Here is a 27,939-nt window from a genome sequence, read left to right on the forward strand (position 1 = left end):
AATTGATAAAGTCTCCCCTGATATTTGTATTGTACCAGCCGACATTATTGACAATTCATCAACCTTTATAAACGCAAGCATATACGGATTTCTGCACAAGTAACCAAAACTTCGAAGCAATGCAAAAAGCTTGTCTATGTTCCCCTTGGTAACATGTAGGAACGTACTATACCACTTTTACCAACTTTTATTTTTCTCACTTTCTCTCCCAAATTACCTCAAGTGCGTGTGTTTGTTTCTTTTTATAAACAAATACGAGAGAGAGCTGAGCTGTAATGAAAGGGCACGTTAAATTATAAAGTAACTGATAAAGACGAAGATACACTTTTGTGTATCTATGATAAAAAATAAAATAAAATTACGGTGTGAAACGTACGCGTAGAACAGTCACGTTCAGCTATGACGTAAAAAAACTATGACATAACATTAACGCGAGGATATTGCGCATAGCGTCACGAATTGCGCAATAAATGCTCATGAAACAGAGCGTGATAAAGAAGAATAATATAATGATTGTATAATGTATAGTGCAATAATATTACTGTATAGTAGTATACAGCTATAACATATCTCATAGTAAATAGTTTGCCCATAGTACTCTGTTCATAGTGTGACATAATAAAATACTGATGTAATGAAATAATACTTAACTTAAGTCTTGTAAGAAACATTCCAACTTGTAACTTGGCGTGAAACCAATTACTTCATTTAAACTGAATGGACGTGGTGTAAATCCCACGCGTTGTAAGCGAGTCAATTATTGAAAAGCGGGGACGAACAATCAGCTGGTGTGAGGCGTCAGTCAAGTTAGCAATCTGACCAACTAGCTTCAAGGATTGTTCAGCGGGTCGATTGTGATGTCAGTACAACACTGTGACGTTACAAACTAAATTCACAATAATTCAAGATTTTGGATTTCCGTTTCAATTTGACTTTAACATGGTTCTATTCCATGAGTGAAGTGTTTCGACAAGGCATGAACCACAGGGCGGCCAATTTTACATTTGATCTCTATATATTTCATTATAAGCGGCTCTGTTTAATGATCCCAGCACAGTAAAAGATTGACCGTATAAACCAATTTTCTAATTGTTTATCGCGCCCTCTCGTTACGAGAAAGCGCGAAATGTGACGTGCCAAATCAACAGCGCTGTAAGGGTGAACCAGTAAACCTCATTTGCCACAAAAGCGCTAAGCCATTCGGCTCCAGTCTGCTTTACAAATGAACAGATGTAGACGTGACAGTCTTATATTAAGTAAAAGCGCTGGGTTAGTCAGTTTACGTTCAGTCGGTAAGGGATTGAAATTGAAAATGTTACGAGTCATAGTAGTGATAAAGTTCAGGCAGTATAGATGGTTAAAGAAAAATGAATATTCCAGTTGAATAAGAGACTGATGATGCAATTGTAGGCGTGTAATATAAACCTTATAGAAAACAGTTCGTTGCGTTTCGTCGGTTACGTAATCGGTAGACCCTTAACGTTATATGGGAAAAGTAATTATTTTGCCGGGGTTTACGCCAAGTTTTAAACAGATACTTTATTATATATACGTATATACAGGTTAAGTGTTAGAGGCCATAAAATGTGGCCTGTTTCGAGTCGTACGACTTGTTCTAAAGGATTCTGTATTTATATTTTCTTACTGCTGTTCATTTTATTCCCGTCCACGACGATTGGGTTACGCAGGGAAATACGCAACGTAACCCAAGTAGGAAATATCGGTGAAGAAGAAGTTGTTTTTAACCACATATACACGTAAGCAAGTTTTAAATAAATTGTTTTTAATAAAAGGGATAAGGGTTGGCAGTTGGGTTTGCAGATTATACAATTTAACAACTACATTTTCCTCGCAGTATTAACGTTCCTGACCAGCAGCAATGTGATTGCCCGTCGTTGTTGGAGGGTATAACCCATACCAACGATCCTACTAACCCTGCAGTAAACGGTAAGAATAAGTAAATGTGCTTTTTATCCTCGTAAAATATCCACGACGGTCATAAAATGAGTGTTCTGTTTCATGCTCCTTATTTCAGCTTACGAGTTGCCCTTTTTTTAAGTATGGCTAACGATTTAGACAACCCATTAGTGCCCACTGGATTGTAGGAATTCCCGTTAAGTGTCTTGCTCAAGGACACATACCGCCACATTAGTAGCAGCTGGAGGCGAACGCCAACTAACTGTGCCAACTCAGTTGCGTCTTTGATCGAGCTTACAATTTATTTAAATATTTAATATATAACCCGATATCAGATCGTTTTCGGTTGTTTCCTCCGCCTGGTTATGTCACCCCATCCGCTGATGACGTAGATAGCAAAGGTCATCCATTATACGCCGCAGGGTTTACGTTTCGACACAACATCAATATTGCAGAAAGCAGGTAAACACAAATAATTGTTTTTAATATTTTTATAGCTGAACCAAACACAGTGTACTTTATAACATTAAAACGTGAACGTTTCCTGTAAAACGTCTAAATGTTGCCAATATGTGCTTATTCGTTCCTTCTAATCACACTCTACTATACTATGTTATAAAGGGCTAAGCCAATCACCCTAAACAAAAACTGTCAAAAATTCACCAGTAATCTCGCATTTATTTCAAGCTGCCCGTGCCAAACAAGTGATCTTGAGTCACTACAAGAAGAAAACTTAAACCTGCGACAACTAATGCAAGAAATGGAGTCCAAACTTGTAAGAAGGATCCAAGCGATTGAGACAAAAGTTAAGGTAAAGTTACTTCCTACCTCTCGCTCTCCAAACTAAAAATCACGAATAAATGATGCTTACTTATCCTCGCACAGTAGAGAATAAGTAAGGTTCAAGACAGTTGTTAAAAACACAGCCCATCATTTCAGAAATCTCTTTTGCGTTTATATTTAAATCTATTTATTTGTATCGGATGTTTCAGAAAGTAAAACTCCACAAGTGCCGACGTAGGTGCGTCGACTCTCCTGCTATTGATATTATTGATCGTGTGAGTGATACCGAAAGAGCGACGACCATGAGGCCGCTAAGTTTTGATAGCTGCCCACGAAGATGTTCAGGTACGTATTTAAATATATTTGGGATAGACATTGAGCCACATAAATGATGCTGCGAACGAATGTAATATACTTAACCTCGCATGGGAGGCCAACGACAGCAGTGGTTATAACACGGGTGTGCGTATATACTTGAGGGGATTACTTTTATTTCTTTTTTTTGTATTTCCGACTATTTGGACAATCCATTAGTGACCAATAGTAGAAGCAACTACCGTTAAGCAGCTTAGCAAAGATACACATGTCTTTAATGGTAGCAGCGTCAGGCTTCGACTCGGTATATATTTTATTTTTGCTAACTAAAGTATTGTATATACAGGTAATGGCAAATGTATTTCTGGTTTATGTCAATGCGACAGAGGTTACCAAGGAGACGATTGCTCCGAATCTATTTGCGTCAACGCTTGTTCAGGACACGGTGCATGCAACAAGCACGGAAGGTGCCAGTGCTGGGTAATTGCTGAATAAGTTGTTTGTGCTAGGCCATAAGGATGAGTGTGACTTATTTATTCTAGGAGGGCGGGGCAACGACAGCCGCTATAACACGGGTGTTTTGTTTCATCACCTCATGCCTGCTCACGGGTTTAGACAACCTTTATATTCTAATTCGTGTAAAACTGTGCCCATTTATTAAATACCACTCTCTTGTTAACGTGTAAAAAGCAACACAGCAATCTGATTGGTTAAAAACATGACCACTTACTAGTCTGTATTTAAAAAATGGCGCGAAAGCCATGCGAGGATAAGTTGCATTCATCAATGTATACTAACTATATATATATATACACTACATTCATCGACATAGGGTCAATGGAGTGGGGAAGATTGTTCACTAAGAAGTTGTCCAAATGACTGCAGTGGGAATGGTATCTGCGATAACGGGCTTTGCGTTTGCGACGTTTCTTATTCAGGTATGTTGGTAACTGTTATTGTTAAGTCGCAATTGACAGTACGTTTTTGCTGCTTTGTGCATAAATACTTTCCAGTCGTTTTTTCGTCACCAAACTTTAAACTAGGATGTCCCCCTTGCCATGTTGTCCGCTGCATTCTTGCAAAACATCTGGCCTATTTGAGGCAAGTTTTCAGGCCTATTTTTTTAACAAACAGTATGCAAATAAAAAATGTTACGTTTTGGTAGAAGGCCTAGTACCCACTTTTATAAAAACTTACTTTAGGTGCTGATTGTAGCAGAAGAAGTTGCCTCAATGATTGCAATGGACATGGTAGATGCAATGAGGACACTGGCCAATGTAGATGTCATGGGAGTTGGGAGGGACCCGAGTGTTCAGCACAAAGATGTTTGAGGGATTGCTCTGGGAATGGGGATTGTCTGAATGGAAGGTGTCAGTGTGATGAGCCATGGACAGGTAGTGTTTGAAACACTTAAAATTTATTTTAAAAAAGTTACAAAAAAATGTTTTTAAGAAACTATGTTTCTTGCGTTTTAATTTATACAACTGATACCTCCTAACCTTTGTCATTGTTTTTAGATTTAATTTCTTGCCATATAAAAACGTTTACCTTCTTGGTTATCATTTTTTAATTCATTCAATAATAAACTATTACCTCAGGCAAAGCATGTCGTATCTTAAAATGCCCCAACCAATGTTCATCGAACGGTAAATGTCGCAACGGAACTTGCGTTTGTCGCAACGAGTGGACGGGTGATGACTGTAGCTCCCCTAAGTGTCCAGATGATTGTTCTGGTAATTTGAATTATTTCTGTTTAGATTTTTATTATTGTATTCATAGTGTCACCAGCCTGTAAGTGACTTAACAGCATTTGCTTAACCTAGTCTTTCGTTATGGGTTGTCCAAATTTTTTGGGCATGTATAACGAAAAAATAAAGGAATTTCTTCAAAATATGTTTCCTTTTTTCTAATTTGGCAAATATATATAATTCTTATTATTTATCACTTATTCACGTTGATATTGATTTTTAAGCAACTTACACACATACATAGTGTTGTAATAACTTATTGTATTCCAGGCTTAGGTGAATGCAGGAGTGGTGTTTGTGAATGTACAGCTGGGTGGGGTGGGTTAAACTGCTCACAACCAATGTGTGTGAACGATTGCTCCAACAATGGACAGTAAGTACAACAATAATCTGATGGTTTGAAAACATGGTATCATAAAAAGTATATAAATCCATACACATCTTCTGGCTTTCCAAAAATGCCAGCCTAGTCAATCCATTTTCACCAGAGGCGCAAATTTATAGGGATAGGCTGTAGGCGTAATGTTAAGGGTGCCTGAAGTGACTTGTTAATTCAAATTTTATAACAAGGATAACATCATATGTTATAGCACCCTAGTTGTAAATGTTAACTTGTTTTTGACTGCTGTTAGGTGCCTATACAAACAAGCAGAGTGCAAGTATATTGGATTAATCTAGCAGGCTTTCTATATTTGAATCTATGAGTATAACTAACTGCATTTAAACAACGTCAATTCGGATTTTGCCACAATATTAAAAACCTCCTTTCCAGATGTATAGATGGTAGATGCAGATGCTGGGGTGGTTGGGAGGGCAATAGTTGTTCTCATGTCATCAAACCATCAGGACTTGAGATATCAAACATCCAACCAACCACTATTGATGTTAGTTGGAGTAAAACATCACCAGCTATAACTGGAAGCCAGGTTAGTGGGCTGGATTTGCTGCATCCTGCATGGTATCATTAGTGTATTATATATGGGTGTTTATTCTATGTGGGGGTCCTATTCTTTATGAGGTCCTTGTTAAGGGGATTTAGGCCAGAGTCTGTCCACTACTTTAATGCCCAGGGATTTAGACCAGATTTATAAGTTTTTTAAAGTCATCCAATAAGTTCTAATGACAGTTGACAATATATATTGACTTGCATTAAAGTTAAAAATATTAAAATATGTGTTTCGCTTTTTGTATTTGTTGTGTAAACTTGAAATTTAATTTTACTATAGTCCTTCAATGATTATCTTCACAGGTTAACTGCATTCCTATGGAGGGAACAGCAAATGCAGTTTACCAATCTGTGGGTCCCAATGTGACTAAACTAACAATAAGAGACCTTGACAGTGGGACCCAATATTCTGTATATGTTTATGCAATGATAGATGAATCATTAAGTGCTCCAATTACTGCTTCTGTGAAAACAGGTGAACATTTATTAGATGTATTGCTCCATTCTATATTGCTGAAACCTTTGTTTATGCTAGCTCGTAAACCACTAAGCCATGCCATCGAACTTGTGTTTGGGTAATTATTGAAGGCCTGTGGAAATCCGGTTAGGTAGAGATTTGTTCAATAGCATCTGTTAGTTTTTACTTTATATAGTTTTTTATGTATAAATGCTGCAACACTGCATGATATTGCATTACAATTACACCTGTAATGTAGTACTTTGTATGGAAATGTTGTTTGAAAATTGCTATATATTGAATATTTGGGTAAACTATATGTTGACTGCCTTTATTCAGATTTATATTGTCTTCATTTATTTCCCCCCCTTATTTAATTAGTTATTGGTTGCCATTGTTTGTTCATTTAAATTTATATGCGGTATTAACCTTTTGTTACCTAGGAGTTGACACACCATCTCAATTAAGCTACATAAGAATCGGTGCAACATTCGCTGAGATAACATGGAAGCCACCAAAGGCAAAGATTGATAAATATAAGATGGTGTGCAGTTGTAAGCAGGGGGGTGCTGAATTTGTTGGTGAGTAAACCCTTGTGTGTTATTGTGTATTTTTATATTACCTGTGCATATTAAAATTCCACTGTATGATAATATTACAAAAAGAATGATAAAACGAGTGGTCACTTGTTGACCGAAATGCACAAGCAGCGTAAGTGTTTGGGAAATAAGCCAAATGCCCTAAATACCGGGGTGTTGGGTAATGGAACTCTGTTCTAAATCTTATGTCCTCGATAAGAAGCTCATTCACATTGATTAAAGTAAGGTAACAAATCTTTTATTTCCAGTTCAATCAAACAAGACGTCGGTTCTTATAAAGGATCTGTCACCAGGGGAAACCTATTCAGTTGCATTATACGCTGTGCAGGGGGAAAACGTTAGCACGCCTATTAATATCAACTTCACTACATGTGGGTATATTACTTGGGCTTATTACAATTGATTTTACAATTTGAATTTTGTGCTTTGTATAATATTTTACCATTCAAATAACTCAAGTTAGTTTTAGGATGAATGTTTCTTTGTTTAGTATTTTAACAATTACATTTTTTATATTATGTGTATATAAATGAAGACTATAATGTTGCTACTATATATATTATAAATGTGATACATACAAAACATTGTTTCTTAAAATCCCAAAACAAACAATTATCAGAAGATATTTCACACCCTTATTGTCATTATTTGTCACTATAGCACTAGACGCTCCAAAATCTGTTGAATTTATTGATGTAACTTCCACATCTGCTACTGCATGGTGGGTGCCAAGTGTTGCTAAAATAACTGGATATAAATTTGCACTTGTTCAATTTGATGGACAAAACATAGTGGAAGACCAGGTTAGTAATGATATAAACTTGATTGTAGGCTATAAGAAATTTCATGTAAAAATGCACAGAACATTTACTACTAAATACAAAAAAAAAACAAAAATTGATTCCTACCAACTGTGTAGCAAACAGCTTTATTTATATTTTACCAACATTACAGATTTATATTTAATTTCAAGAACTAGCATTATAAATCAATTATTTTAAAAGAATGCTTCCCAAAGTATACTTCTTATACGGGAGTTTTTATTTGAACCGTTTTACTAAAAATGCTTTTAGTTTTTTAACTGGTTTGCGATGAACATCATGTCATACAAATGGGCTGTCATCTTTGTATTCAAAGTTTAAATCACTTTGCTAAACTATCTATTCTATCTAACAGTTTTATTCACCAGGTTACTTCAACCAGTCGTATGTTTACCTTCACAAACTTAAAGCCACGAACAAGATACAACTTTACCATACACTCGATACGTGGTGAAGAACATAGTGTTCCATTACATGCTAACTTAATCACAGGTAATTGTGCTAAAATTTGGTATAGTGCAAAAATACCCAATGAGAAACAAATACGAACCCTCAAAATAACATTGGAAAGAACATCCCCCACAAAGACAAAAACACAACATTTTTTTTCAATTAGAATGGTCTCTAAAGAGCACCCTGTTTTTAAAAAGATAGGCGCCTATGTGCACAGTTGTTTCAAATAATGTTTATATATTTCAGGTCTTGAACCACCAGTGAATTTCTCCTTAACCAAAGTACTTCCTAATATGGTGAGCTTCAAGTGGGATTCCCCTAATGCAAGGATAAAGAGATTTAGGATTTCTATTTTTCAAGAACTTAGTTACAATGAAGGTATTTAATCAAACAAAATTAAACTACATTATTGTTCTGGATAAATGTATAATATTTTTATAACACAATTGATTGGACTTGATTTTTGTCTGTTATTTTTTCGTAGAACCAAATCCTTACAAACAACACATTACCTTTACAGATGCCACCCCCATATCAAGTATAGACTTACCCCACCATACATACAAAGGCACATTCAATGACCTGATACCTGGTACCAAGTATGTGGTTGAGGTTGTGTCTGTTGAACATGGGGTGGAAAGTGGTCCTCTTGTCAAGCATATCATGACAGGTTCGTTAGTTTTAATAATGCGTAAAAGCTATCTGCTGGTAATTGTTCTTTTTTATTGTTCAAAACACTGAGGAATTTTTTGCCTTTGCTATACTACATTAGCCAATTTTAACAACTGTTGTTCTGCTGCTAATTTTCTTTGTTGGTTTAATTAGATGTTTTGGTTACTGTGTTTGGCAAGGTTAATAAAATTGGAGTATTATTTGATACAGGTATTGATGCACCCACCAACTTACGGATAGCATCCACAACACCAACCAGTGTGAGTGTAACATGGAGTAAACCACACGCTGATGTTGAAGGTTACAGTGTGGAGTGCTTGGATGTTAGAAGGGGTGCGAGGCAAGAGATCAAATTATCTGGAGGTATGTGTCTAAATTGATGTTAAATGTTCTACACTGAAAGTTTGTTTTTTTAGTTAAATATATAAAATGTTACATTGTTTTAAAAAAAGCCCCGAAATCCAATTTGAAAAGGTATAAATATTTTACATAAAATAACTTCAATTTCTTTTCTAGATGAATGGTCAGCTACCTTTACCTCACTGAGGCCAGCCACTGAATATAATATAACAATACAAGCAGAGTTAGATGATATTAGTAGCACTAAGGTATGGAGGCTTACCTACACAACATTGCCACAACCACAAAACATACGGGTGTCTTCCCCTACCTTTGATGATTTGGTTGTTATATGGGATCCTGTGATTGTGTTTCAACAAAGAAGGATAATGGGTGTTTATGATGTCAGAATACAACCTGTTGCATCACGATATTCAGCACAGAATGGAAGGGTGCTGGAGTTTACTGTAAGTTTGGCAATTTTTTGGATAAAAATTAAATATTTTACTAAAACTATTATAATTTATAAATGACATAGTGGTTAGACCTCTTGCTCTTATTGGTCAAGACACTTTTAATATTTACTTCAAACCGGTGGTCACTAGTAGGTTAAAAAATAATCATATACAAAGTGACATTCATTAAAGTAATCACCATTTCTACTCTAACAGTAAGGTCCTTATTGGGGAATTTAAACCAGATTTGCCTATTACCCGACACCTAGGCTGCGTTTGTATATTTCAATGATATCTCCAGATACCCGGTGACAACACAGCCCTCAATGTACCCGGCATGACAGCAGGCCTCACATATAATGTTTCTATTGTTGCCAAAACAACCAACAATATCCTCCCCCCGAGCCCCCCTGTTCTCGTGTCGTACCTCGCTCCTGTAGACCCCCCACAAGGGGTCACCCTCACCCATGTCGGACATAACAACGTAACCCTCCATTGGTTTCCACCCTCAGCAGCAATTACAGGATATTTGGTGAGATCTAAATAAAAAATTAAAAATGTTGTATGAAATGTTAAAAACATTTGTAAAAAAAACAACTTTAAATTAAATTTTTAAAATTTCGATTTTATTTACAATATATATTAAAATATTTTTTTACCATGCTGATATTTAATATTATATGGGATAATATGCCAATGCTGGCATATATCCAAAGTCTATGGTCATGAGAATAAATAAGTTCCATTCATTGATCTAATCTTATACACTGCCTGCCCTAGGTTGAATACCAAGACTTATACAGCACATCTGATGTCCATTCACTTACCATACCTGCCAATCAAACCTATGTTTCCATCACCAACCTCATAGATGATACATCATATGTGATTAACGTCACATCCGTGATGTATGATCGTGAAAGCGTTTCATCTACTATCATGTTCACGACGGAAATGATGAGTAAGTTTGGTTTGTTGTTCTTGCCGAATATACAAGTTTGATGTTTTCTATGTTGAAATAATTCAGTTAGAGGCACGGCTCTGCTACCATTGTGGGTGTCCTTGGGCAAGACACTTAACAGTAATTGTTTCAACCCAGTAGTCCATAATGAATTGTCCTTTTATTTATAAAAAATAATTTAGTCAGTTTTTTAACTTAAAAACACAATACATACTTTATTTTTTATGTTTAAAAGAAATATGTAAAATATATTCATATTAAATGGTATAAAAGTTATTCAATTTTTTTATATAAAATATCCAAAAAACTTACCTAATTTTGTTTCCCCCTTTAGTAATCGAACCACCTGAATACCTTCATACAACTGAGATCAAACACAAGAGTATTGGGTTAGAATGGATGGAGTCGTTATCCGAGAATATAGATGGTTACTTTGTCGCATACATGCCACTACATATGCATGGGCAGCATGAGAATACAACACTGGTTGGGGGTAAGGAATGGCAATATGGTATTACTTAGAGCACGAAGTTTTAGATTTTTACTAGTTTTGTGGTAATTGATCAACCCTAGCCTAAATCTTAGGTTCTACGGTGTGTCACGCTGTAGGATCTCAACCATATAGAATAGAATGTGTAATGTTGGGGTAATTGGCCAACACTTGCATAATCCCATGCATGTCTCCCATGTTTTAATCCTTTCCTTTATCTTGTTTTACAGACAAGACAAGCACTGTACTGCAGGGACTTACACCTGGAACTGAATATTTAATCAATGTATTCACAGTATATAATGAAAGAGTTAGTATTCCTGTTCAACTGTCCGTCACAACCGGTAAGATTTACTCTCTTATTGTTCATTTTTGTGCTAAAACTAAAAGTAATTTTTTGGTATTTACTACTGTTTTGTCGAAATTTTACAACATCTGTATATTGCGTTACAACAAGACTAACAAGCATATATCTAATGTTACATGGCGTGGCATGTTGTAGGACTTCTATAGAGGTAAGGTCCTACAGCGTGGTACACCACGGTCACAAATTTTGACCTCCCATTATCATGCTGTAGGACTTTACCCTTATAGAATTTATAAATATCTCCTGTCACATGGCATTCCCCACTGTAGGACCTTACCCATATAACATACACCCATATAATATACAACCACACCCACATAACCCACCATACCCAACAGCCATTGACCCACCCACAAGGTTAATGTTCGTCACTGTATCGGATTCTTCATTCACAATCCACTGGCAGCAACCAATAGCCATGGTTGCCAATTATATTGTGACTTACTACAGATCAAGCTCTACAGGAGAGAGGTGAAGTTCTAAAAATAACTATTAAGATATGTTTGCCACATTTATCTACAGCCTATTTTATTGTATACTTGTGTTCTGGTTACAGCCTAATAAACTTAGGTCTTAAAAGAATGTCTGGTTGATTTTGATTGCAAAGTATGACAGATGTGTAAAAGTGTGTTAAAACACCCATTTTTTTAATGTAAAACAGCAACAAATTATGTTCCCAGAGGGATTTTTATTAAAACATTGAAAATTTACCATATTCAAAACTTGTTTATATAGTGGGATACTGTGTAAATGCAGTTACATTAGATTTGTGTTGTGTATTAGTTACATATTGATAACTATACATGATAGTAATTTAAAAATGAACAGGCAAGACATCATTATACCTGGAGGTGAGACAGTATGTTCAATACATAACCTTGTACCAGCTACTGAATATACTGTGGAGATATACGCGATGGGTAATTCTACACAGAGTGATCCTACCATGGCTATGGTTGTAACACGTAAGTTTAAAGTATTTCTTAACTAAACTGTAGATAAACAAGTTATAACAACTGCTATTGCCCGTCATGCTAGGATAAAGTAAGTTTTTATTTAACATTTATTTAACTTGGCTTTGGGGCTTTTGTAAAATGTAAGACTATGTTAAAATAAAATGTATAAGTCGTCCCAACAAATAAAAACTGATTTCCAAACAAAAACAAAATTTTAATTAAATTTATAAATAAATTTTATTCCCCCAAAATGTAATTTGTAAACAATTTCTCAACAAATTGCCCAACAGTTCCAGCTTCAGTGTCACAACTCCGTTCACCAAAGCAAGGAATAAACCATGTAATCATGACATGGGAGAAGCCCATGATAGGAGGGGAGATCACGGGATATAAGGTGGATTATCACGCTCGTGATAATGTATTAAATATTCGAAGTATTCATCTGGAAAGTAATCATGTGAGTAGCTCATGATGCGTGAATGTTTATCCAAGTACGTTATTAACTACATTTAAAATAATGTTTATTGTGCTGTTGGACCTGATCTATATAGAATATGATTTAAATATTATAACATTTAAAAAAAAAAATTGTTTTCTTATTCTTACACTTCACCCCCAGACCCGCACAGCAATACGAGGGTTGAACCCTGCCACAGTTTACCTGATCACTGTTTATTCGAAGAGACATCTAGACCTTAGTGAAGGAACTACCGTAACCCAAGGAACATGTGAGTTTTGGTTTAAATATATGCTCTCCAAATGCACCAACCCTACAGTGTGTTTAAATCTTGTCCTTGTGCCGTGGCCCGTGGTATAACAACTGTCATTTATTCACGAGAAGCTAAATAAGTTACATTCATTACTGTCATTATGTCTATGCACAAATAAATATCCGAAGAGTTGTTTTGCAATTAGTAGATAACTAAGTTACATATAATCAACCTACTTATATTCATCCATATCCAGTAATACCCCCTGTGCATGGAGTGGCGGTTCTACCGATAGATGAAAAGACGATTCATGTTCAATGGAAATCACCACCTAATGTTAAAGTGGAAGGTTACACTGTTTCATATAAGTAAGTGGAAGTGTTTATAATATTTGATATAAACAGAACAAATAACAACCCATACGTGCCACAGTTGTCTTTATTTTCAATCGTTTTATTTTTAAAACTGAAAGTCTTAAATGTAAAAGACACTTTCCAAATTCCTAAAACAATTTTTATAAAATTTTAATACCTAAAGTTATACAAGAAATGGTATATTTGTAAAACGCATAATTCATTTATTTCCAGGCCTTTAGATGAGTTCAGTCAAACAATGGACCAAGTGGTTAAAGGAGATGAAACTTCTGCTGTTATAACTGGGTTGCTTGCGGATACACAGTATGCTGTGACTGTACATGCTAACGTGGGTGATCTGGTAGCTAAGAAAAGGCAAATAAAAGCAACCACAGGTGACTGTTCTGTAACGCGTATTAATGTATTGGCACTTATTTTCAATTTGTTAAGTATACTAATATTTATTTTGTAGAAAAAATTGATTTAAATGACTGTTATCTATATTTATAATACACCTTTGGCATATATTAATTTTAAATAAATTGTTTTTTTATGTAGTTTGATAATTTCCCGCATGAATATAATATATGTTCCCAAAAAGTGTTGCCAAAATGTTTATTTTTACCGAACTCTTAGCCTCCTCTCTTGAATCCCCTGAAACATTGCGCATCACTAACATTCGTGATACATCGGCTCACGTGAGATGGGATCCTGTGATTGATAAAACTGTCACAGGATATTTACTCAGATACAAGTAAGTGAGACCGTATAAAAATTACCAAAAAAAATATTTGAATAAGTAAAAAAATGTGTTAATAACATAAAAATTAATTAAAATTTCTCTGAATATTCAGACCAGTGGGTGGCAGCACAGAGGATGAAGTTAAAGTTGGTTTAAAGGGAAGGAAAAAAGTTGGACATATGTTGATGAAGTTACGACCTGGTGTTTTGTACTATGTATCTGTGGCCACTGAGCGGCATGAGAGAGTCAGTTTTCCTCCCGTCACAGAACGCTTTGTGACATCACAGATGTTGACGGCACCAGTTGATGTTGTGGTAAGTTGAATAAATCTTTCGACATAAATTACAAAATCTGAATAAAAACACACAAAAAAAACAGTTATAATATATCATTTTAACATGGGTGCTGTGTTTCATACACCTCACAACCTCTAAGCTGGAGGCAGGCTCGCTAACCAATAGCTGGGTGAGCAAAACAGTATAACACCAAAGAAATGGGGGCACAAAAGTACCACTGTCAATTAGTATTAATAATTTTCCCCTTTTTGATTAATTTCCTTTAATTTACAGGTTCGTAATATCACGGAGTCTTCTGTTAGTTTAGAATGGCCAAGTCAATATGTTGATGGTATTGAAGAATACCATATGACATATTCAGTACTTGGGGGTGGAGAAACTAATGAGATAATAACAGCATCACCTGAAACTATGATTGCCACCATTGAAGGTAGGGTGGGGGTGGTTTAAACATAATATTACATAATGTATTGTTTTTATTTTTTTAATGGTTGAATATAACAGTTTTAAAATATGTGAAAATAAATGTTTACCTGTAGACCAGTAGATATGGGTTCAAAGCTTGATGCTGCTATTATTGTTTCCATAAAGACACATCTCAGCAATTAATCCAACCCTGTGGTCACTAATGGGTTGTCTAAAATGCAGCTATACAGTAAAACAAATTAAACAATCATCCACAAAGTTACATATGTGGTAAAATGTAAGCGGGCATATGTATAAAACAGGAATCTGTGTCATCATGACTGTCTTTACATTCATTAATTTATTATATCTCCCAGGTTTGCTCCCTGGACGCAGCTACACCATCAATATCCGCTCCTTTAGATGGGGGGTAGATAGTGCTGATGCAACCTCGATTACCATAACCACCCTCCATCCACTCCTGCCTCCTAGGGATCTCATCCTGGATGGAAGGAACCAAACAGAGGCAAGGATAAGATGGACACCGACCACACCTGATGCAGATGCTCATCATATAACTTTATCAAGTTTGAGGGGTGGGGGTTCGCCATTCAGTGTGAGGTGAGGTGTAATTTATAAAGCTGATGTGTGTTTTTGTGTGTAATATACTAAAGAACCAATGGAAATTTTCAGCAAAGGCTTAAATTTATTACATTAGTTAAATGTTATTTTTACCGCCAACTAACAACATTATTCCCCAGGCTCTCCCCAACCTCTGGTATGGCAAACTTCAAAGACCTCAAACCAGGTACAAGATACCGGGTTACCTTAGTTACAATGCGTGGAAATCAAAGCAGTGATTCAAGGGTGCTGAAGTTTAGAACAGGTGGGATAAATTTGCAATAAGTTTTGTTATATAACTTGTGTTTTATAACTTTTATATGGTAAATTATATGATAATAAGTCTTGTAATCAAATATTCACCTATAAAGTTACATACGTGGTAACTTGTAAGCGAGCATGAGGTGTATAAAACAGAACTCCCGTTATGTAATGACTGTAGTTGCCCGGCCATGCGAGGATAAACAAGTTACATTTATCCATATATACATCAATATGTAACTACATATGTAAACATGTCTTACACCACAGATGAGAGATTAGATTCACCATCCAACATCACTGTATCTCTCATGGGTGAAAATGGAGCAAACATTACATGGAAAATATCGCAACAAAAATATGATCGTATTTATTTCTCCTATTCAAGTGATGATGAGACAGGTGCGTTACTGCTTTGTTTAAAATGTTAAAATAATTTTAATTTCATTCTTTTTCATGCATGATTGTAAAAAATCATTTTATTCACATTGGCCCTAAATTTTCAACAGAATAAAGCTTTTCTAGATTAAGACTGAAGTTTGAAATGTTATTACACAAGACAAACTGATCAGTTCTAATACAAACGTTACAACCCATATACACAACATAAAATGCTAAAAATATCTCTGTAATTTTCCAACCAGAAGGCAATAAAATAACTGTATTACTTACCAAATGTTGAAACCTTGTTATTGTTTTCCCACAGAATCGAATTCCACATTCCTTAATAGAAAGATGACCCACATAATATTAACCCATCTTACCCCAGATACTTTGTACCACGCTACTATTGCTTGTAAATATAAACGAAAGACAAGTCCGCTGAAAATGTTTAGTTTCACCACTGGTAGGTTAAACTTGGTTTAAATGAAATTTAATTTGCATTGAATTGATTATAATTTTTAACTATTCCTTTTAGCAAAAATTATTGCAACTTAAATAATTATAACATTGTAATTCTATTTAAAATTCCTCTAAATATGCATGCTCTGATAGATTATAACCAAATACTAGAAATACTAGATATTATTTGCAATTTTGATAAAGTATTTATAAAAATTAAAAAAATAGGAAAATTCTAATAGTAAATAAAATGTTTCACTAAAAATATATATAATATTTATATCCTAGTTGGTAAAGGTTAACAGTGATGTTTAATTACAAATTCAACTATTTCCCCAAAAACAGATTACATCATACCCTCCCCCACTAGAATACAATTCACTGCAGTAAACAAGACGCGTTTAACTGTACGTTGGCGTAAAGCTTCTAACCGTGCACAGTATTATCGTATCGCTTATAAAGATGAACACAGAATGCAACGTAAGTGTTTTTGTTTCAATATAAGTGTTTTATTGTGAAATATGGTTTTAATATATCATGCAAAAAGCAATAATTAAGACCCAGCATAATAAGAGAACAGCAGCACAGACTGATTGAGTTTGAATCTAAATTCACCAATTCTGAATGTTATAACTTTTATTTCTACTGCCCATTTTATATCACTATACACGCATGTCTAATTGAAAACAAATAGCTATAAAATATCACTAATCTATAACATACCTATCAGTACAAAGCTATAGCATATTTAAGTCTAAAATATCTCCACCAAGTTTTAACCTAACCCCCCATTCCCCCCACACACCCAGGCACCGTCACAATATCTGGTCGATCAACCAGGTTACCCCTTGAATACTTGCAAGCTGGCACCTCATATAATGTTAGTGTTACTGCACTTGGAAGAAATAAGGAGAGTTTACCTTTGGTGGGGAAAGTTACAACATGTAAGTTGATGTTTTGATACTTCTGCTAGCCATAATGTAACATAGACTCTTAGGTTTCTAAAGTATGTTTCAATAATTAAAAATTTGTTATAATAGTTAATCATGTCAATACAAACATGACAGCTAATATACATCACACAATTTTCTTCATTTAAAAAAAATCTGTGTTTCATGTATGTCATTAAAATTTTTAACAATATTTTAAGTATTTGAAATCATTCAGCAACTTAAAATTTTATTAGTAATGTATTATTTTTTAAAAGAATAAATACAGACAAAACATATAAAGACATATTTTGCTAATTCTTATCCATATATTCCCAGTATTGAACCCACCCAGCAAGTTAAATGCGACCTCCACTACAAGCGCAAGTGTTCAGTTAACATGGGAACCTCCATTAAGTCCTGTAGATGGTTTCGTGATCAAGTATCATGAGCTTGTATCACGAAAAATATCACGAAGGCCAAGCGTGATTGTGAAAAGTAACTTGAAAGTTATTCATGTGAAAAACAACACAACAGTGAATGTAACAGGTAAATGTAGGGTTGGATTTATTTTTACTATTTGTTGAATGACTGGATGCCATATTTCCAAGTTGTAATATAGGTGTATATTTCATACACCTTGTTCCCTCTTAAAAGTTTTCCTCCTTTGTAGAGTTTTTCCTATTCCTATTTACTCTTCATGTAAAGTTTACAAATAACCCAGAAACATTGGTTTGTTGGAAAAAATTACAATTTTAATATTGAAATACCAACATAGGTTTGGTTGCTGGGACAAAGTATGTGTTCCAAGTTGTAGCAAGGAAAGATGGGAGGGAAGCTTACTCCATGCGTGTGGTGCAACAAACTGGTATGTGGGGTGGTGGTTATAAAGGAATTACTTTAAAATGATTTTTACCATTTTAGTGAAGTAGTTTTGTTTAAGTTATTTTGTTGTTAAAAATATAACTTTGTTAAATTAAAGCATAAACATAGGCTGTTTCAGCAGGGTTTACTCTGACTGTATATTACATTTTTTGTTTCATAACTTGTAAGGATTGATTACCTTTATAAAAATGGTAATAAGCTATTTCTGCCGCTAATTTTTAAAAATCATCCCAATTTCCCCAGACATTGCACCTCCACGCAACTTACGAACATCCGTAACAAGCAGAAGGTCGGCAAACCTCACATGGGACTTCGCTAACATGACACAAGTTACCGGGTACCTGGTTAATGTGACTGCTGTTAATAGTAAGTTGAATTTAAAGTATTTTTTGGGAGTACTGTGGTTATTATTGGTGAAACTTAAACATATAGTAGGGTGGGGTAAAATGGGACAACACAGTACTATATATGCTGCCCATACAAGTGACTTATCCTAATAAAAGGGGGTTTCCTGTTAGGTATATTATCATTGGATATTTGCGAGCAATGGGTCAATTATAGCCTACACCTCAGATTCCCTGGTGTGCCTCAACCTTTTTTATTGTAATCGAAGATATAAATAAAGTTTATTATTGCATTATACAAATGTGTATAAAATATTCTAGTATTAAATCATATGAATTAACACAAGATATTAACTCGAATATTAACACAGGTACTTTCAATCGTGCATATAATGTCAAACCACAAACATCTTATGTTTTCCTTCAAAACTTGTTACCTGGTGTTGAATACAACGTGGACGTTACAACATTGTGTAAACTTGATAAAAGTCGTCCAGTGCAAGTACATTTTAAAACAGGTAACAAAACAAACAAGTTTTATTTTGTATTTAATTTAACACCAATAAATCTTCAAAAATGTAACAGAACACCCATGTTATAACGACTTTCGTTTCTCCCACATTTAATCTCTTTGTAAAAAAGGGCCTACAGTCGTTACCCAAGCATGGGATCTAGTATCCTCAAATTTGTTAAACTCAATAACTTTTTAAATGGTTTACTGTTATTTCCAAAATAATCAGCTCCCCCCAAGCTGTCATAGATTTTAATGTTTAAAAAATATTTCTGTTTAAAATTAAGTTTATATTCCAGCAAAAGTACCTTACCCCAAGCCGAAGGATTGTGTTCAAGTTTTAAGGAATGGAGAAACATTGAACAAAGTTTATGAAATATATCCTTATAATGGAATAACACTCAAGGTTTGCATTGTATGGTAAATTAAATGTTTATATGGGTGAGGTGCTTGTAGAGGACCTCACCTTGTAGAGGACCAAGGATTTAGTCCAGAGTTCATTATCATTACACCAAGGCTAGTTTCATTACACCAAGGCTAGTTTTTGTATGTATGTGTGCTCCACCAGGATCTCGCCCCCCTATACTATATAATGTGTAATAGTCTGGGGTAAAATAGATACCTTTGGTACATAATAATCAATATTTTGTAATCTGTTTTCTGAACAATTACCAACGCAATTTTATAGTCTTTAGAATACGATTATATAATTCTTTTTTCACCACCAAATGAGATGACAAAAGAGAATATATGTGTCCCATCTTACCCCACCCTACCATACATCCTTGGTACACATAGCATGGCACAATGTAGGACTTCACCCATATACGTCCCATATTTCCCAACCAGGTATTCTGTGACCTCCACACTGATGGGGGAGGTTGGCTCACCTTCCAACGTAGACAAGATGGCTCACTAAGCTTCCATCGGTCGTGGGACGAATATATGAGTGGGTTCGGTAACCTTACCAAGGAGTTTTGGATCGGTGAGGTTTTGTAAAAAATAATTATTTCTTTAAGTAATCTCAAAAATTTTCCAAAATATTCTTAACACTGTTTTGAATCATGTAAACATATTTCCATTAAACTTTTGTCTAAACAGAAAGTTAGTTCCTTCATTATGGGTTAACAACTATGTTTTTTTACTATCCTGTTCAAAAAAGTAAATAAAAATGTATGTTATGTTAAATATGTCTATGTTTAAATATTAAATATGTATAACAGTATTCCTACCCTCACTGCAGGTTTACAAACCCTTCATGAGTTAACAATGACCAACGATCAAACATTGAGGATAGACATGCGATATAAAGATGAAGTTTCATACGCTGTGTATCGTAACTTCTCATTGTCTGATGCTGCTACTGGTTTCATGCTGCATGCAAGTGGTTATACAGGCACTGCAGGTGGGAAAGCTGGTTTATAAGCAAGTCATGGCACCTAAGATTTAGGCCAGAGTTTGCCCACCACCTGAACATTTTATATGCACATTCTATTCTATATGGGTGAGGTCCTACAGTGAGGCACGCCACATATGATTTGTGTTATATTTTTTCATTGCTGTGTATGAAGAGACAAAATAAAGTTATTCATATTAAATGACATAGTAAGTTTTCATATTATTTTTATTCATTTCTAGGAGATTCGTTATCATATCATGACGGAATGAAATTCACGACATATGATCGTGATAATGATGATGCTACTAATAGGAATTGTGCAAAAGAATATAAAGGGGCTTGGTGGTTTAAGAATTGCCACAGATCAAGTTTGAATGGATTGTATGGGAACTCAAGGCATAGTCAGGTGAGTGGCCCTATTGTTGCTAACATTTTAGTTTATGAGTGTAGGAATGTGTTCAATGTAACACACATAAATTTTCAAAAAATGTATAAAAATATTCACCAATAAAGTTAGGTATGTGGTGACTCGTCAGCACTCAGCAGGCATATGAAACCCAGTTTTATACTGACTGCCATTACCTCATCATGCTAAAAAAAGTTGCATTTATTCTTAGCAACTTAGCTATAATGAATCATACATTATACACACAGGGAGTTAACTGGTATAGTTGGGGAGGTTTCACGCGGTCCATCGAATTTGTGGAGATGAAGCTTCGACCACAGTCGTTCATTCAACCAACTGTTAAACCAGCGATCATGAGAAGGTTCGAAGCAATCGTGAGTTGAGTGGTTAACTCACAATGATGTCACGCACATGATCAAATATTGTTTTCACGCAAATGATCAAATGTTGGAATTGCTTTGCACATTATCCACCTTGATGCAGCACATTTATTGTTATAGATTCACTTTTGATATTTTTGTTTGTGAACATTTTATTTATTTCTTACATCTGTGGTTACACAAACATTTTATTTACATAGGTTTACTTAACTTTTTAGTTACGTACTTAAGCGATGACAAAACACCGCCTAGACGGAAACTTTGTTGCGGGTATAAGAATTAGAAACCACTGTTTTACAATAATTTGCGCTTTTGTATTTTCTCAGCTTTGTACATTAAAACACAAAACACACAAATTTCCCGGTTCCGTTGTATTTTCAGGTAACAAGATAATAAATAGAAATCAACTATCTTTTACTAGAATTGGAATGAATAGATTATGATCATCTTTGGCCGTATCTTCTTTTAAAACCCCCATTTCTCCCCGCTGATCTTCCAAAACTTCTGGACCCCCCATCACCACCTCCTCTGCCAAAACCCCCGCGCCTTCCTCCCCCAAAACTCCGGTTATTTGACCGATTCGAATCCAACCTCTCTGTTAACTCGGGGAGATCATCACATGGCTTAAGGGTGAGGGTTGGGGAATCCTCCCAACTTTGATCAATTTCCTCCGTACATTCATTGGGGAGGTCAAACACTGCTCCCTGGAAGATAAAAATTGTTTCAAACTTAAGTTTCAGCCTTAGTACGGTTAAAGTCTTTTAGTAGGGCTTGTCTGGTCTAAGATTTAGCCCACCAGCCAACATCAATGGTTGAAGCCTGTCACTTCCCTGAAGGTATGCGACAAAAGGCTTAATGGTAATGGGTGGGAGATGCTGCCTAGGATAGTTAGAGATAAATGTCAGAACATCACGTTACCACTATACAGACCAGTTTCCAAAGACACAAACCACATAATACAAAAGGTTAAGTTGTAATGTTTAAAATTACCAGTTTATCCGCAGTAAGCCTCATTCCAACAATCTTGTCCCGAATATGTTTACCCAAGATTTGCTCCATAGTTGAAAACACGAAGCCAGCGAATCGTATTTCGTATTGTGTTTGTAGATGCCAGGTTGTGAAGTCCTAATAAAGTGGTTTGTTCAAACAACAACAACCATAGTTTAAATAGTATTGTGGCGTCATTATAACACGGAACTTCTGTTCCATACATTTCATGCCAGCTTACAAGTTACCACATGTAACTTTTTTTGACCACATGTAACTTTTTTTGTTAATACAGTATAGTATATACTCATTAAATACTTACAGCTTGTGCATTCAATAGCGATCTTGACTTTAGATCCGATGCACCTGCCATATAAGCAAGGGCACTCGCTAATGCTTCCATTGCTCCTGGAATTAACAAGCAATATTAAAATAAAAGTTTTAAGCATGAGTGCATGACACAGAGACAGAAGCAATTTCATCAAAATATTCAAGAAAGACAAGTCATGGTTTTAGGCCAACTCTGGCAAAAAATCAGCACCTATATTGAACAGAATGTTGGGGTAATTGGCAACTCTGGCCTAAATCCCAGGTCCCCTGGCATGCCCTACGGTAGGACTCCACCCATAAACAACCCCACACCCCCCCACCTCCTGCATGATTAGAGGCAACTTGTTCTGCATGTTTCATGAACTCAGCTGTGATCTTCTTATCCACGAGATCAAGCGAAGCAATGGCATCGTTAACTGAGGCTTTCACAATATCCTGGAGAAAGACAACATTGAAAGATTAAAGAATGGGATATTACAACAACTTTAAAGACATAAAGGCGGCCGTAGAAAGCACCAAAACTCCTTCAGAAAATTTGGAATTGCATTAGAAAATATCATACAGAAATCAAAGTGTGCAGGTTGAAGATTTAACATTTCGTTTAAAAAAAAACATCTTTTGAAAACCAGAATTCTGATTTGCATATCCCTCACTTTTGGTTGTGGTGGGCCAACCATCTTGAATTTGATCCCGGCAACTCTTTCAACTTTCTTTATCATCATATCTTCACGAGGTTTATAGAAACAAACACAAACCCCTGTCCTTCCAGCGCGACCTGTACGACCTGATCTATGGATGTATGAGTCGATGTCCTGGGAATATAAGAGAGAATGTGTTAACATATAAACATGTGGTCACTAATGGGTTGTAGCACTTTGGGTGTTGGAGTAATGGAACAATTTGTATTCTGACCTACATCTCGGGTACTACAGATCTTCGGAAACAGTTATTTGTTTTGTGATCCTAAAAGACCAGTGTTTTATCATCAAGGTTTGCCATTAAGTGTCTTTCAACAACACATGCAGTTATTTTTTGGTTATAACATCCACATTTGAGGTAATGGGTCATATCTAGCCTAAATCTCAGGTACCCTAGTCACCCTTACCCATATAGAATAGACAATAACTTACAGAAGGAGGGCTTGTTTGTATAACGAGGTCAATCTCTGGGATGTCAAGGCCACGTGCCGCAACATTGGTGGCAACTAAACACCGAACCGTGCCATCCCTGTATGCCTGGTGGGGTAAAAAATTGTGGATAAATGAACAAAATATTACAATATGGCCAATGCACACAAGCATTCCAAGGGTGCCAAACCTGGGTTGGCATAAAACGCAGGCAAAATTTAGGGTTTTACCATCTCTGCCTCTCCTGCATTTTAAGAGTTTGCTGCTTTCAACGAAACTGCCTTCATCATAAATTTATCTGGTAAAACAGCCTTTCCTTTGCAGTTACCTTTATCAAACCAAGCCAGTTTCATAAGTTCTGAGCAAATTATTAGTCGGCCAAATTCTTTAATCGCCACAATCCTGTATATCCACCACCCACCTTTAGTGTTATCTCTCGTTGTCTCTGTTCAATATCCCCATGTAATACTTGTGCTTTCTGCTGTTGTAGTGCCTCGCATACAACCAGTTCGTTCGCGTCTTTCTTGGTGTCAGTGAATATCATGGCACGACCATGCTGCCCGCTGTACATTTGTACAACATTACCTGTGAATAATTTGTGTTATATTTATAGGGAAATAAAAATCCGGTATTCTATATTGGGTTCAGCCCTGTAACCCTCTGGTTATGAGCTTGGATTGTAACCAAAGAATACTGGGTTCAATGTTCATTACTGATGTATCATGTATGTGCCCTTGGTTAAGACAGTAACTGGACATTGCTCCAATCCAGTGGTCACTTAATGGGTTGTAGCACCCCAGTGGTTGGGGTAATGGGCCAACTCTAAATCTAAAGTATGAGTATTTATGTATACTTCTATAATAGGTCCAAAGCAACAGCATAGTTTGTTGTACAGTGATGAAAAACACAAACCATGAAAAGGTTTGGATTTGAAGTCATCACTTGCACAGATTATTTTCCAAAGATTAATTCTCAAATGTGAAAATTGTAATTTCACTTTGTACTCAACACTTTGGGAAAAAGAGTTATAATAGGGACATAGGGTAGAATAAAAATGGTCCATGTTTTCATTTTCTTATCTTGTTTAATTTGGTAAGAACAAATAATATTTACAGAAATATAAAAACGTATCTTTAGCACTCTAAAAGTAGCATTAATAATTGTTGAAACACGATTGGGGAAGCCCCTGCAATAATATATTACAAAATAAATCTACAAATATTAAAAGCTAACCGATGCATTCTGCTCTGTCGCTGTACTGACACCTAATGGCAAGATGTTCAACCGTCGTCGCTGTTCGAACGAGAGACTTCCCGATAGTATCAACATGAACTGTTTCACTTGGTCTCATGTATTTACGCGATGTGTTACGGACCCATGGGGGGCAAGTGGCCGAGAATAATAAGGTTTGAGGCGGGCCTTCTCTCTCTGGGAAAATACAGCAATTACAAAACTGAACAAACTGTATCAAAAATATAATTGGTATTAAATTACAAATCTTGTGACATTGTCTTTCTCAACAATAGCAAATCACTAATCCTTATCCAGCTACAGTAAGGTGCTTACACATGTTAGCAGCCTTAAGGACACTCGTAAACATAATTAGTTATGCAGAGTTTAGTATTAACGTAATCCACATGAATGTAATTGGATTTATAAACATGATAATCACCTTCTGTATACGCGTAACCTAATATTTCTTCAACCTTGGGAGCAAACCCCATGTCCAACATTTGGTCAACTTCATCTAATACAACGTGTTCAACTGATCCTAATTGTAAATTTCCTTTCCTAAACAAATGTTTAATGATTATTAACATCTTTAACCAGAAAAATAACACTGTATCCAAAACTTTGAGCATGTTACTAATTATCAAACTTTGTGTCTTTTGAATAATGAAGTTATTTCAGGTTTCTTTAGCACTTTTCACTAGATACAACCAGAAATGTAAAAAATCACAATTAGCCCAATGTGAATATAATTTAACAGTTTTCAACTTTTATTCAAACTTTTTATAATTATCATTCAAACGCTATAAACCGACAACACATAAAGTTCCACTCACTGAACATGGTCCATTATCCTCCCAGGAGTTCCAACCACAATATCCACCCCCCCACGCATTGATCTCTCTGGAATAAATATTCATTAGGGCGAGATAAAAGTAAACATTTTGAACTTTTGTGTTCAATTTATTTTGTTGCCCTGATTAAAAAAAAACATAATATATATATATATGAAAAGAATTAAAATTTCTTTTTAAGAAAAAAGATAGATTTTTTTTAAATGTCAGTATAAAATTACACATGAAAATTAAACACAACAGTCATTTCAATTGTGAACATAAGTTAATATATTCATAAGGAGTCAAAGCAGTTTTTATATTGTATGTGCATATATTAACCTTGTTGAAAATATGGAGTTCCCCCATAAATACAAACTGATGACAATCCTTGTGAAATATCTTGGAAATCTTTGCGAACTTGAATTGCTAGCTCTCTTGTTGGTGCCATCACCAAAACCTGGAAAACAACAATATTACACCTAAGTTAGGACTTTAGTTTCTACAGCATGGCATGCTATGAGACCTGGCATTATGGTCAATTACTCAAAACTTATTAATCTTGTTGATGCAGTTGAAGATTTGCCATTATTTGTAAATTCCAATACACTAACTTAATTGCTTTAACCCAGTGATTCCTTCTAAACACCCGTGTTACACTGACATTCATTGCACCACCATGTGCAGATAAGTAAGTTTTGGTTCATCCCATCAATATCACTACATGTGCATTTACCTTTGGAGGTCTTCCATAATCTTTACATCTATTCATGATCAATTTTTCAACAAGGGGAATCGCGAATGAAAGCTGTGGAAATAAAACAATTAGTTTCAGCAAAAGACAAATTGAGCATTTACAAAACTTGTAAAGAAAATATAACTCACTGTTTTCCCAGTTCCAGTACCTGTAGAAAAAACAATATTCATGTTTCGTATAAAAGACAGGAAAAAATCTCTGTTTGGTTTAATTTATGCTGTTTCATAAGCGTTTAGATCCATTTAAATCTTTTAAAAAATGTCCATAGACAAATTTTTAAAGCACAAACACTCACGTGCTTGTGCCACGACATCTTTCCCGTCATAAACATGATTGAAGGATTGGATTTGGATGGGGAATAGATACGCCACTCCTTTCTTCTTCAATAAAACCTTGGTTTGTTCAGTTATTCGAAAGTTATTAAAATCACCGAGTGCTTCAGGTGATTGGTCGTCAATATCTACGTTGGTTCCATCCTCTGCTTTAACATCTGGCTCCTGTGTTTTGGAACGAAATGTTTATTAAACTTGGTAGAGCATGTAATTTAGCATTTGTATTTATTACCAGTCGACAGAATATGACAGTTCCTAACAAGATGAATAAATGTAACTTATTTATCTTCGCATAGCGGCAACAATAGTCAGTATGACATGAGTGTTCTGTTTCATACAGTTAGTGCCTGCTTACCAATCTACAGAATATAGCATGTAATGACAATCTTTTGTTTGCAACTTACACTTTTTCCTTTTTTCGAAGTCTTTCGTTTTTTCTTTGGTGGTTCAGCTTCTCCGCTGGTTGCGATTTGGGGGATTTCAGATTTCTCCTTTTTCTAAACAAAATTGTGTAATAAATATTAAAATATGTATGATAACTTGCATTCATTAGTTTATGACTTTATATTTAAACTGAACAGCCAACTTACTGCTTTTTTCTCCTTTTTTAGTTTTTTATCTTTTTTAACTTTCTTCTTAATAATAGTTGGAGAATCTGGGATTTCAGTTGAAACTGGTGAATCATATAATTCAACCATTATAGAAATCCAAGTTTTGTTTTAACTGTTTAACAATGAAATAATTAAGTCCAAAACTTTACCTTATATACTTTGAATAAAGATATAAAAATTAATTTATAGTACGCCTTTGTTATTATAAGTTAAATAAATACAGTATAATAAGCTAAACCACAGCATATCACAGTACGTCCATATATATTTAAGCGTATAGGCTAATATATTAGTAAACAAAGGGTTAACAGTTATATTAATAGCCAAATTCACTTCATCATTTACTTAAACCTACTAAAACCAACCTA

General features: G+C 35.2%; 2 protein-coding genes and 1 non-coding gene across 3 annotated transcripts; 2 read left to right on the plus strand and 1 right to left on the minus strand.

Moving 5' to 3' along the window:
- The first annotated feature begins 1,560 nt into the window (after positions 1-1,560).
- Positions 1,561-21,720, plus strand: LOC100178031 (tenascin-R-like). The gene is made up of 48 exons (XM_018813430.2): positions 1,561-1,757; positions 1,856-1,947; positions 2,253-2,379; positions 2,605-2,728; positions 2,910-3,045; positions 3,362-3,495; positions 3,848-3,953; positions 4,218-4,409; positions 4,614-4,748; positions 5,034-5,136; positions 5,536-5,689; positions 6,013-6,184; positions 6,610-6,747; positions 7,014-7,136; positions 7,426-7,568; positions 7,955-8,078; positions 8,286-8,417; positions 8,560-8,709; positions 8,922-9,074; positions 9,228-9,517; positions 9,807-10,037; positions 10,286-10,466; positions 10,801-10,959; positions 11,187-11,300; positions 11,662-11,794; positions 12,152-12,288; positions 12,570-12,736; positions 12,899-13,007; positions 13,246-13,357; positions 13,577-13,737; positions 13,979-14,096; positions 14,197-14,398; positions 14,654-14,810; positions 15,163-15,406; positions 15,547-15,671; positions 15,938-16,069; positions 16,374-16,514; positions 16,856-16,990; positions 17,320-17,454; positions 17,779-17,988; positions 18,218-18,307; positions 18,568-18,690; positions 19,040-19,186; positions 19,479-19,585; positions 20,029-20,164; positions 20,423-20,584; positions 20,818-20,984; positions 21,233-21,720. Exons 1-48 carry the CDS (start codon positions 1,585-1,587, stop codon positions 21,365-21,367), a joined length of 7,071 nt encoding a protein of 2,356 aa, XP_018668975.1. The 5' UTR covers positions 1,561-1,584; the 3' UTR covers positions 21,368-21,720.
- Positions 11,470-11,543, plus strand: mir4156 (microRNA 4156). The gene has a single exon (NR_034552.1). It is a non-coding gene; the product is annotated as a microRNA 4156 (primary transcript).
- On the minus strand, positions 21,717-27,784 carry LOC100182742 (nucleolar RNA helicase 2). Its single transcript, XM_002130497.4, has 16 exons — positions 27,551-27,784; positions 27,365-27,457; positions 26,924-27,125; positions 26,757-26,776; positions 26,608-26,679; positions 26,214-26,331; positions 25,875-25,941; positions 25,481-25,599; positions 25,042-25,236; positions 24,230-24,393; positions 23,812-23,916; positions 23,335-23,493; positions 23,002-23,116; positions 22,674-22,759; positions 22,355-22,489; positions 21,717-22,068 (listed from the first exon to the last, which is right to left on the minus strand). Exons 1-16 carry the CDS (start codon positions 27,656-27,658, stop codon positions 21,808-21,810), a joined length of 2,019 nt encoding a protein of 672 aa, XP_002130533.1. The 5' UTR covers positions 27,659-27,784; the 3' UTR covers positions 21,717-21,807.
- Positions 27,785-27,939: the final 155 nt, after the last annotated feature.

This window comes from Ciona intestinalis, chromosome 9 (assembly GCF_000224145.3).
Source record: "Ciona intestinalis chromosome 9, KH, whole genome shotgun sequence".
Taxonomy (NCBI): domain Eukaryota; kingdom Metazoa; phylum Chordata; class Ascidiacea; order Phlebobranchia; family Cionidae; genus Ciona; species Ciona intestinalis.

What these genes read in the sequence shown, in the direction of transcription:
- LOC100178031 (XM_018813430.2), top strand. Translation starts at nt 1,585, where the DNA reads ATGTGGCCTGTTTCGAGTCGTACGACTTGTTCTAAAGGATTCTGTATT. An exon ending in CGATTGAGACAAAAGTTAAG is followed by an intron (nt 2,729 to 2,909) that starts GTAAAGTTACTT and finishes CGGATGTTTCAG; the next exon opens with AAAGTAAAACTCCACAAGTG. An exon ending in TACCAAGGAGTTTTGGATCG is followed by an intron (nt 20,165 to 20,422) that starts GTGAGGTTTTGT and finishes CCCTCACTGCAG; the next exon opens with GTTTACAAACCCTTCATGAG.
- LOC100182742 (XM_002130497.4), bottom strand. Translation starts at nt 27,658, where the DNA reads ATGGTTGAATTATATGATTCACCAGTTTCAACTGAAATCCCAGATTCT. An exon ending in TACAAACAAGCCCTCCTTCT is followed by an intron (nt 23,494 to 23,811) that starts GTAAGTTATTGT and finishes TTATATTCCCAG; the next exon opens with GACATCGACTCATACATCCA. An exon ending in TGCCTCTAATCATGCAGGAG is followed by an intron (nt 22,760 to 23,001) that starts GTGGGGGGGTGT and finishes TGTTAATTCCAG; the next exon opens with GAGCAATGGAAGCATTAGCG.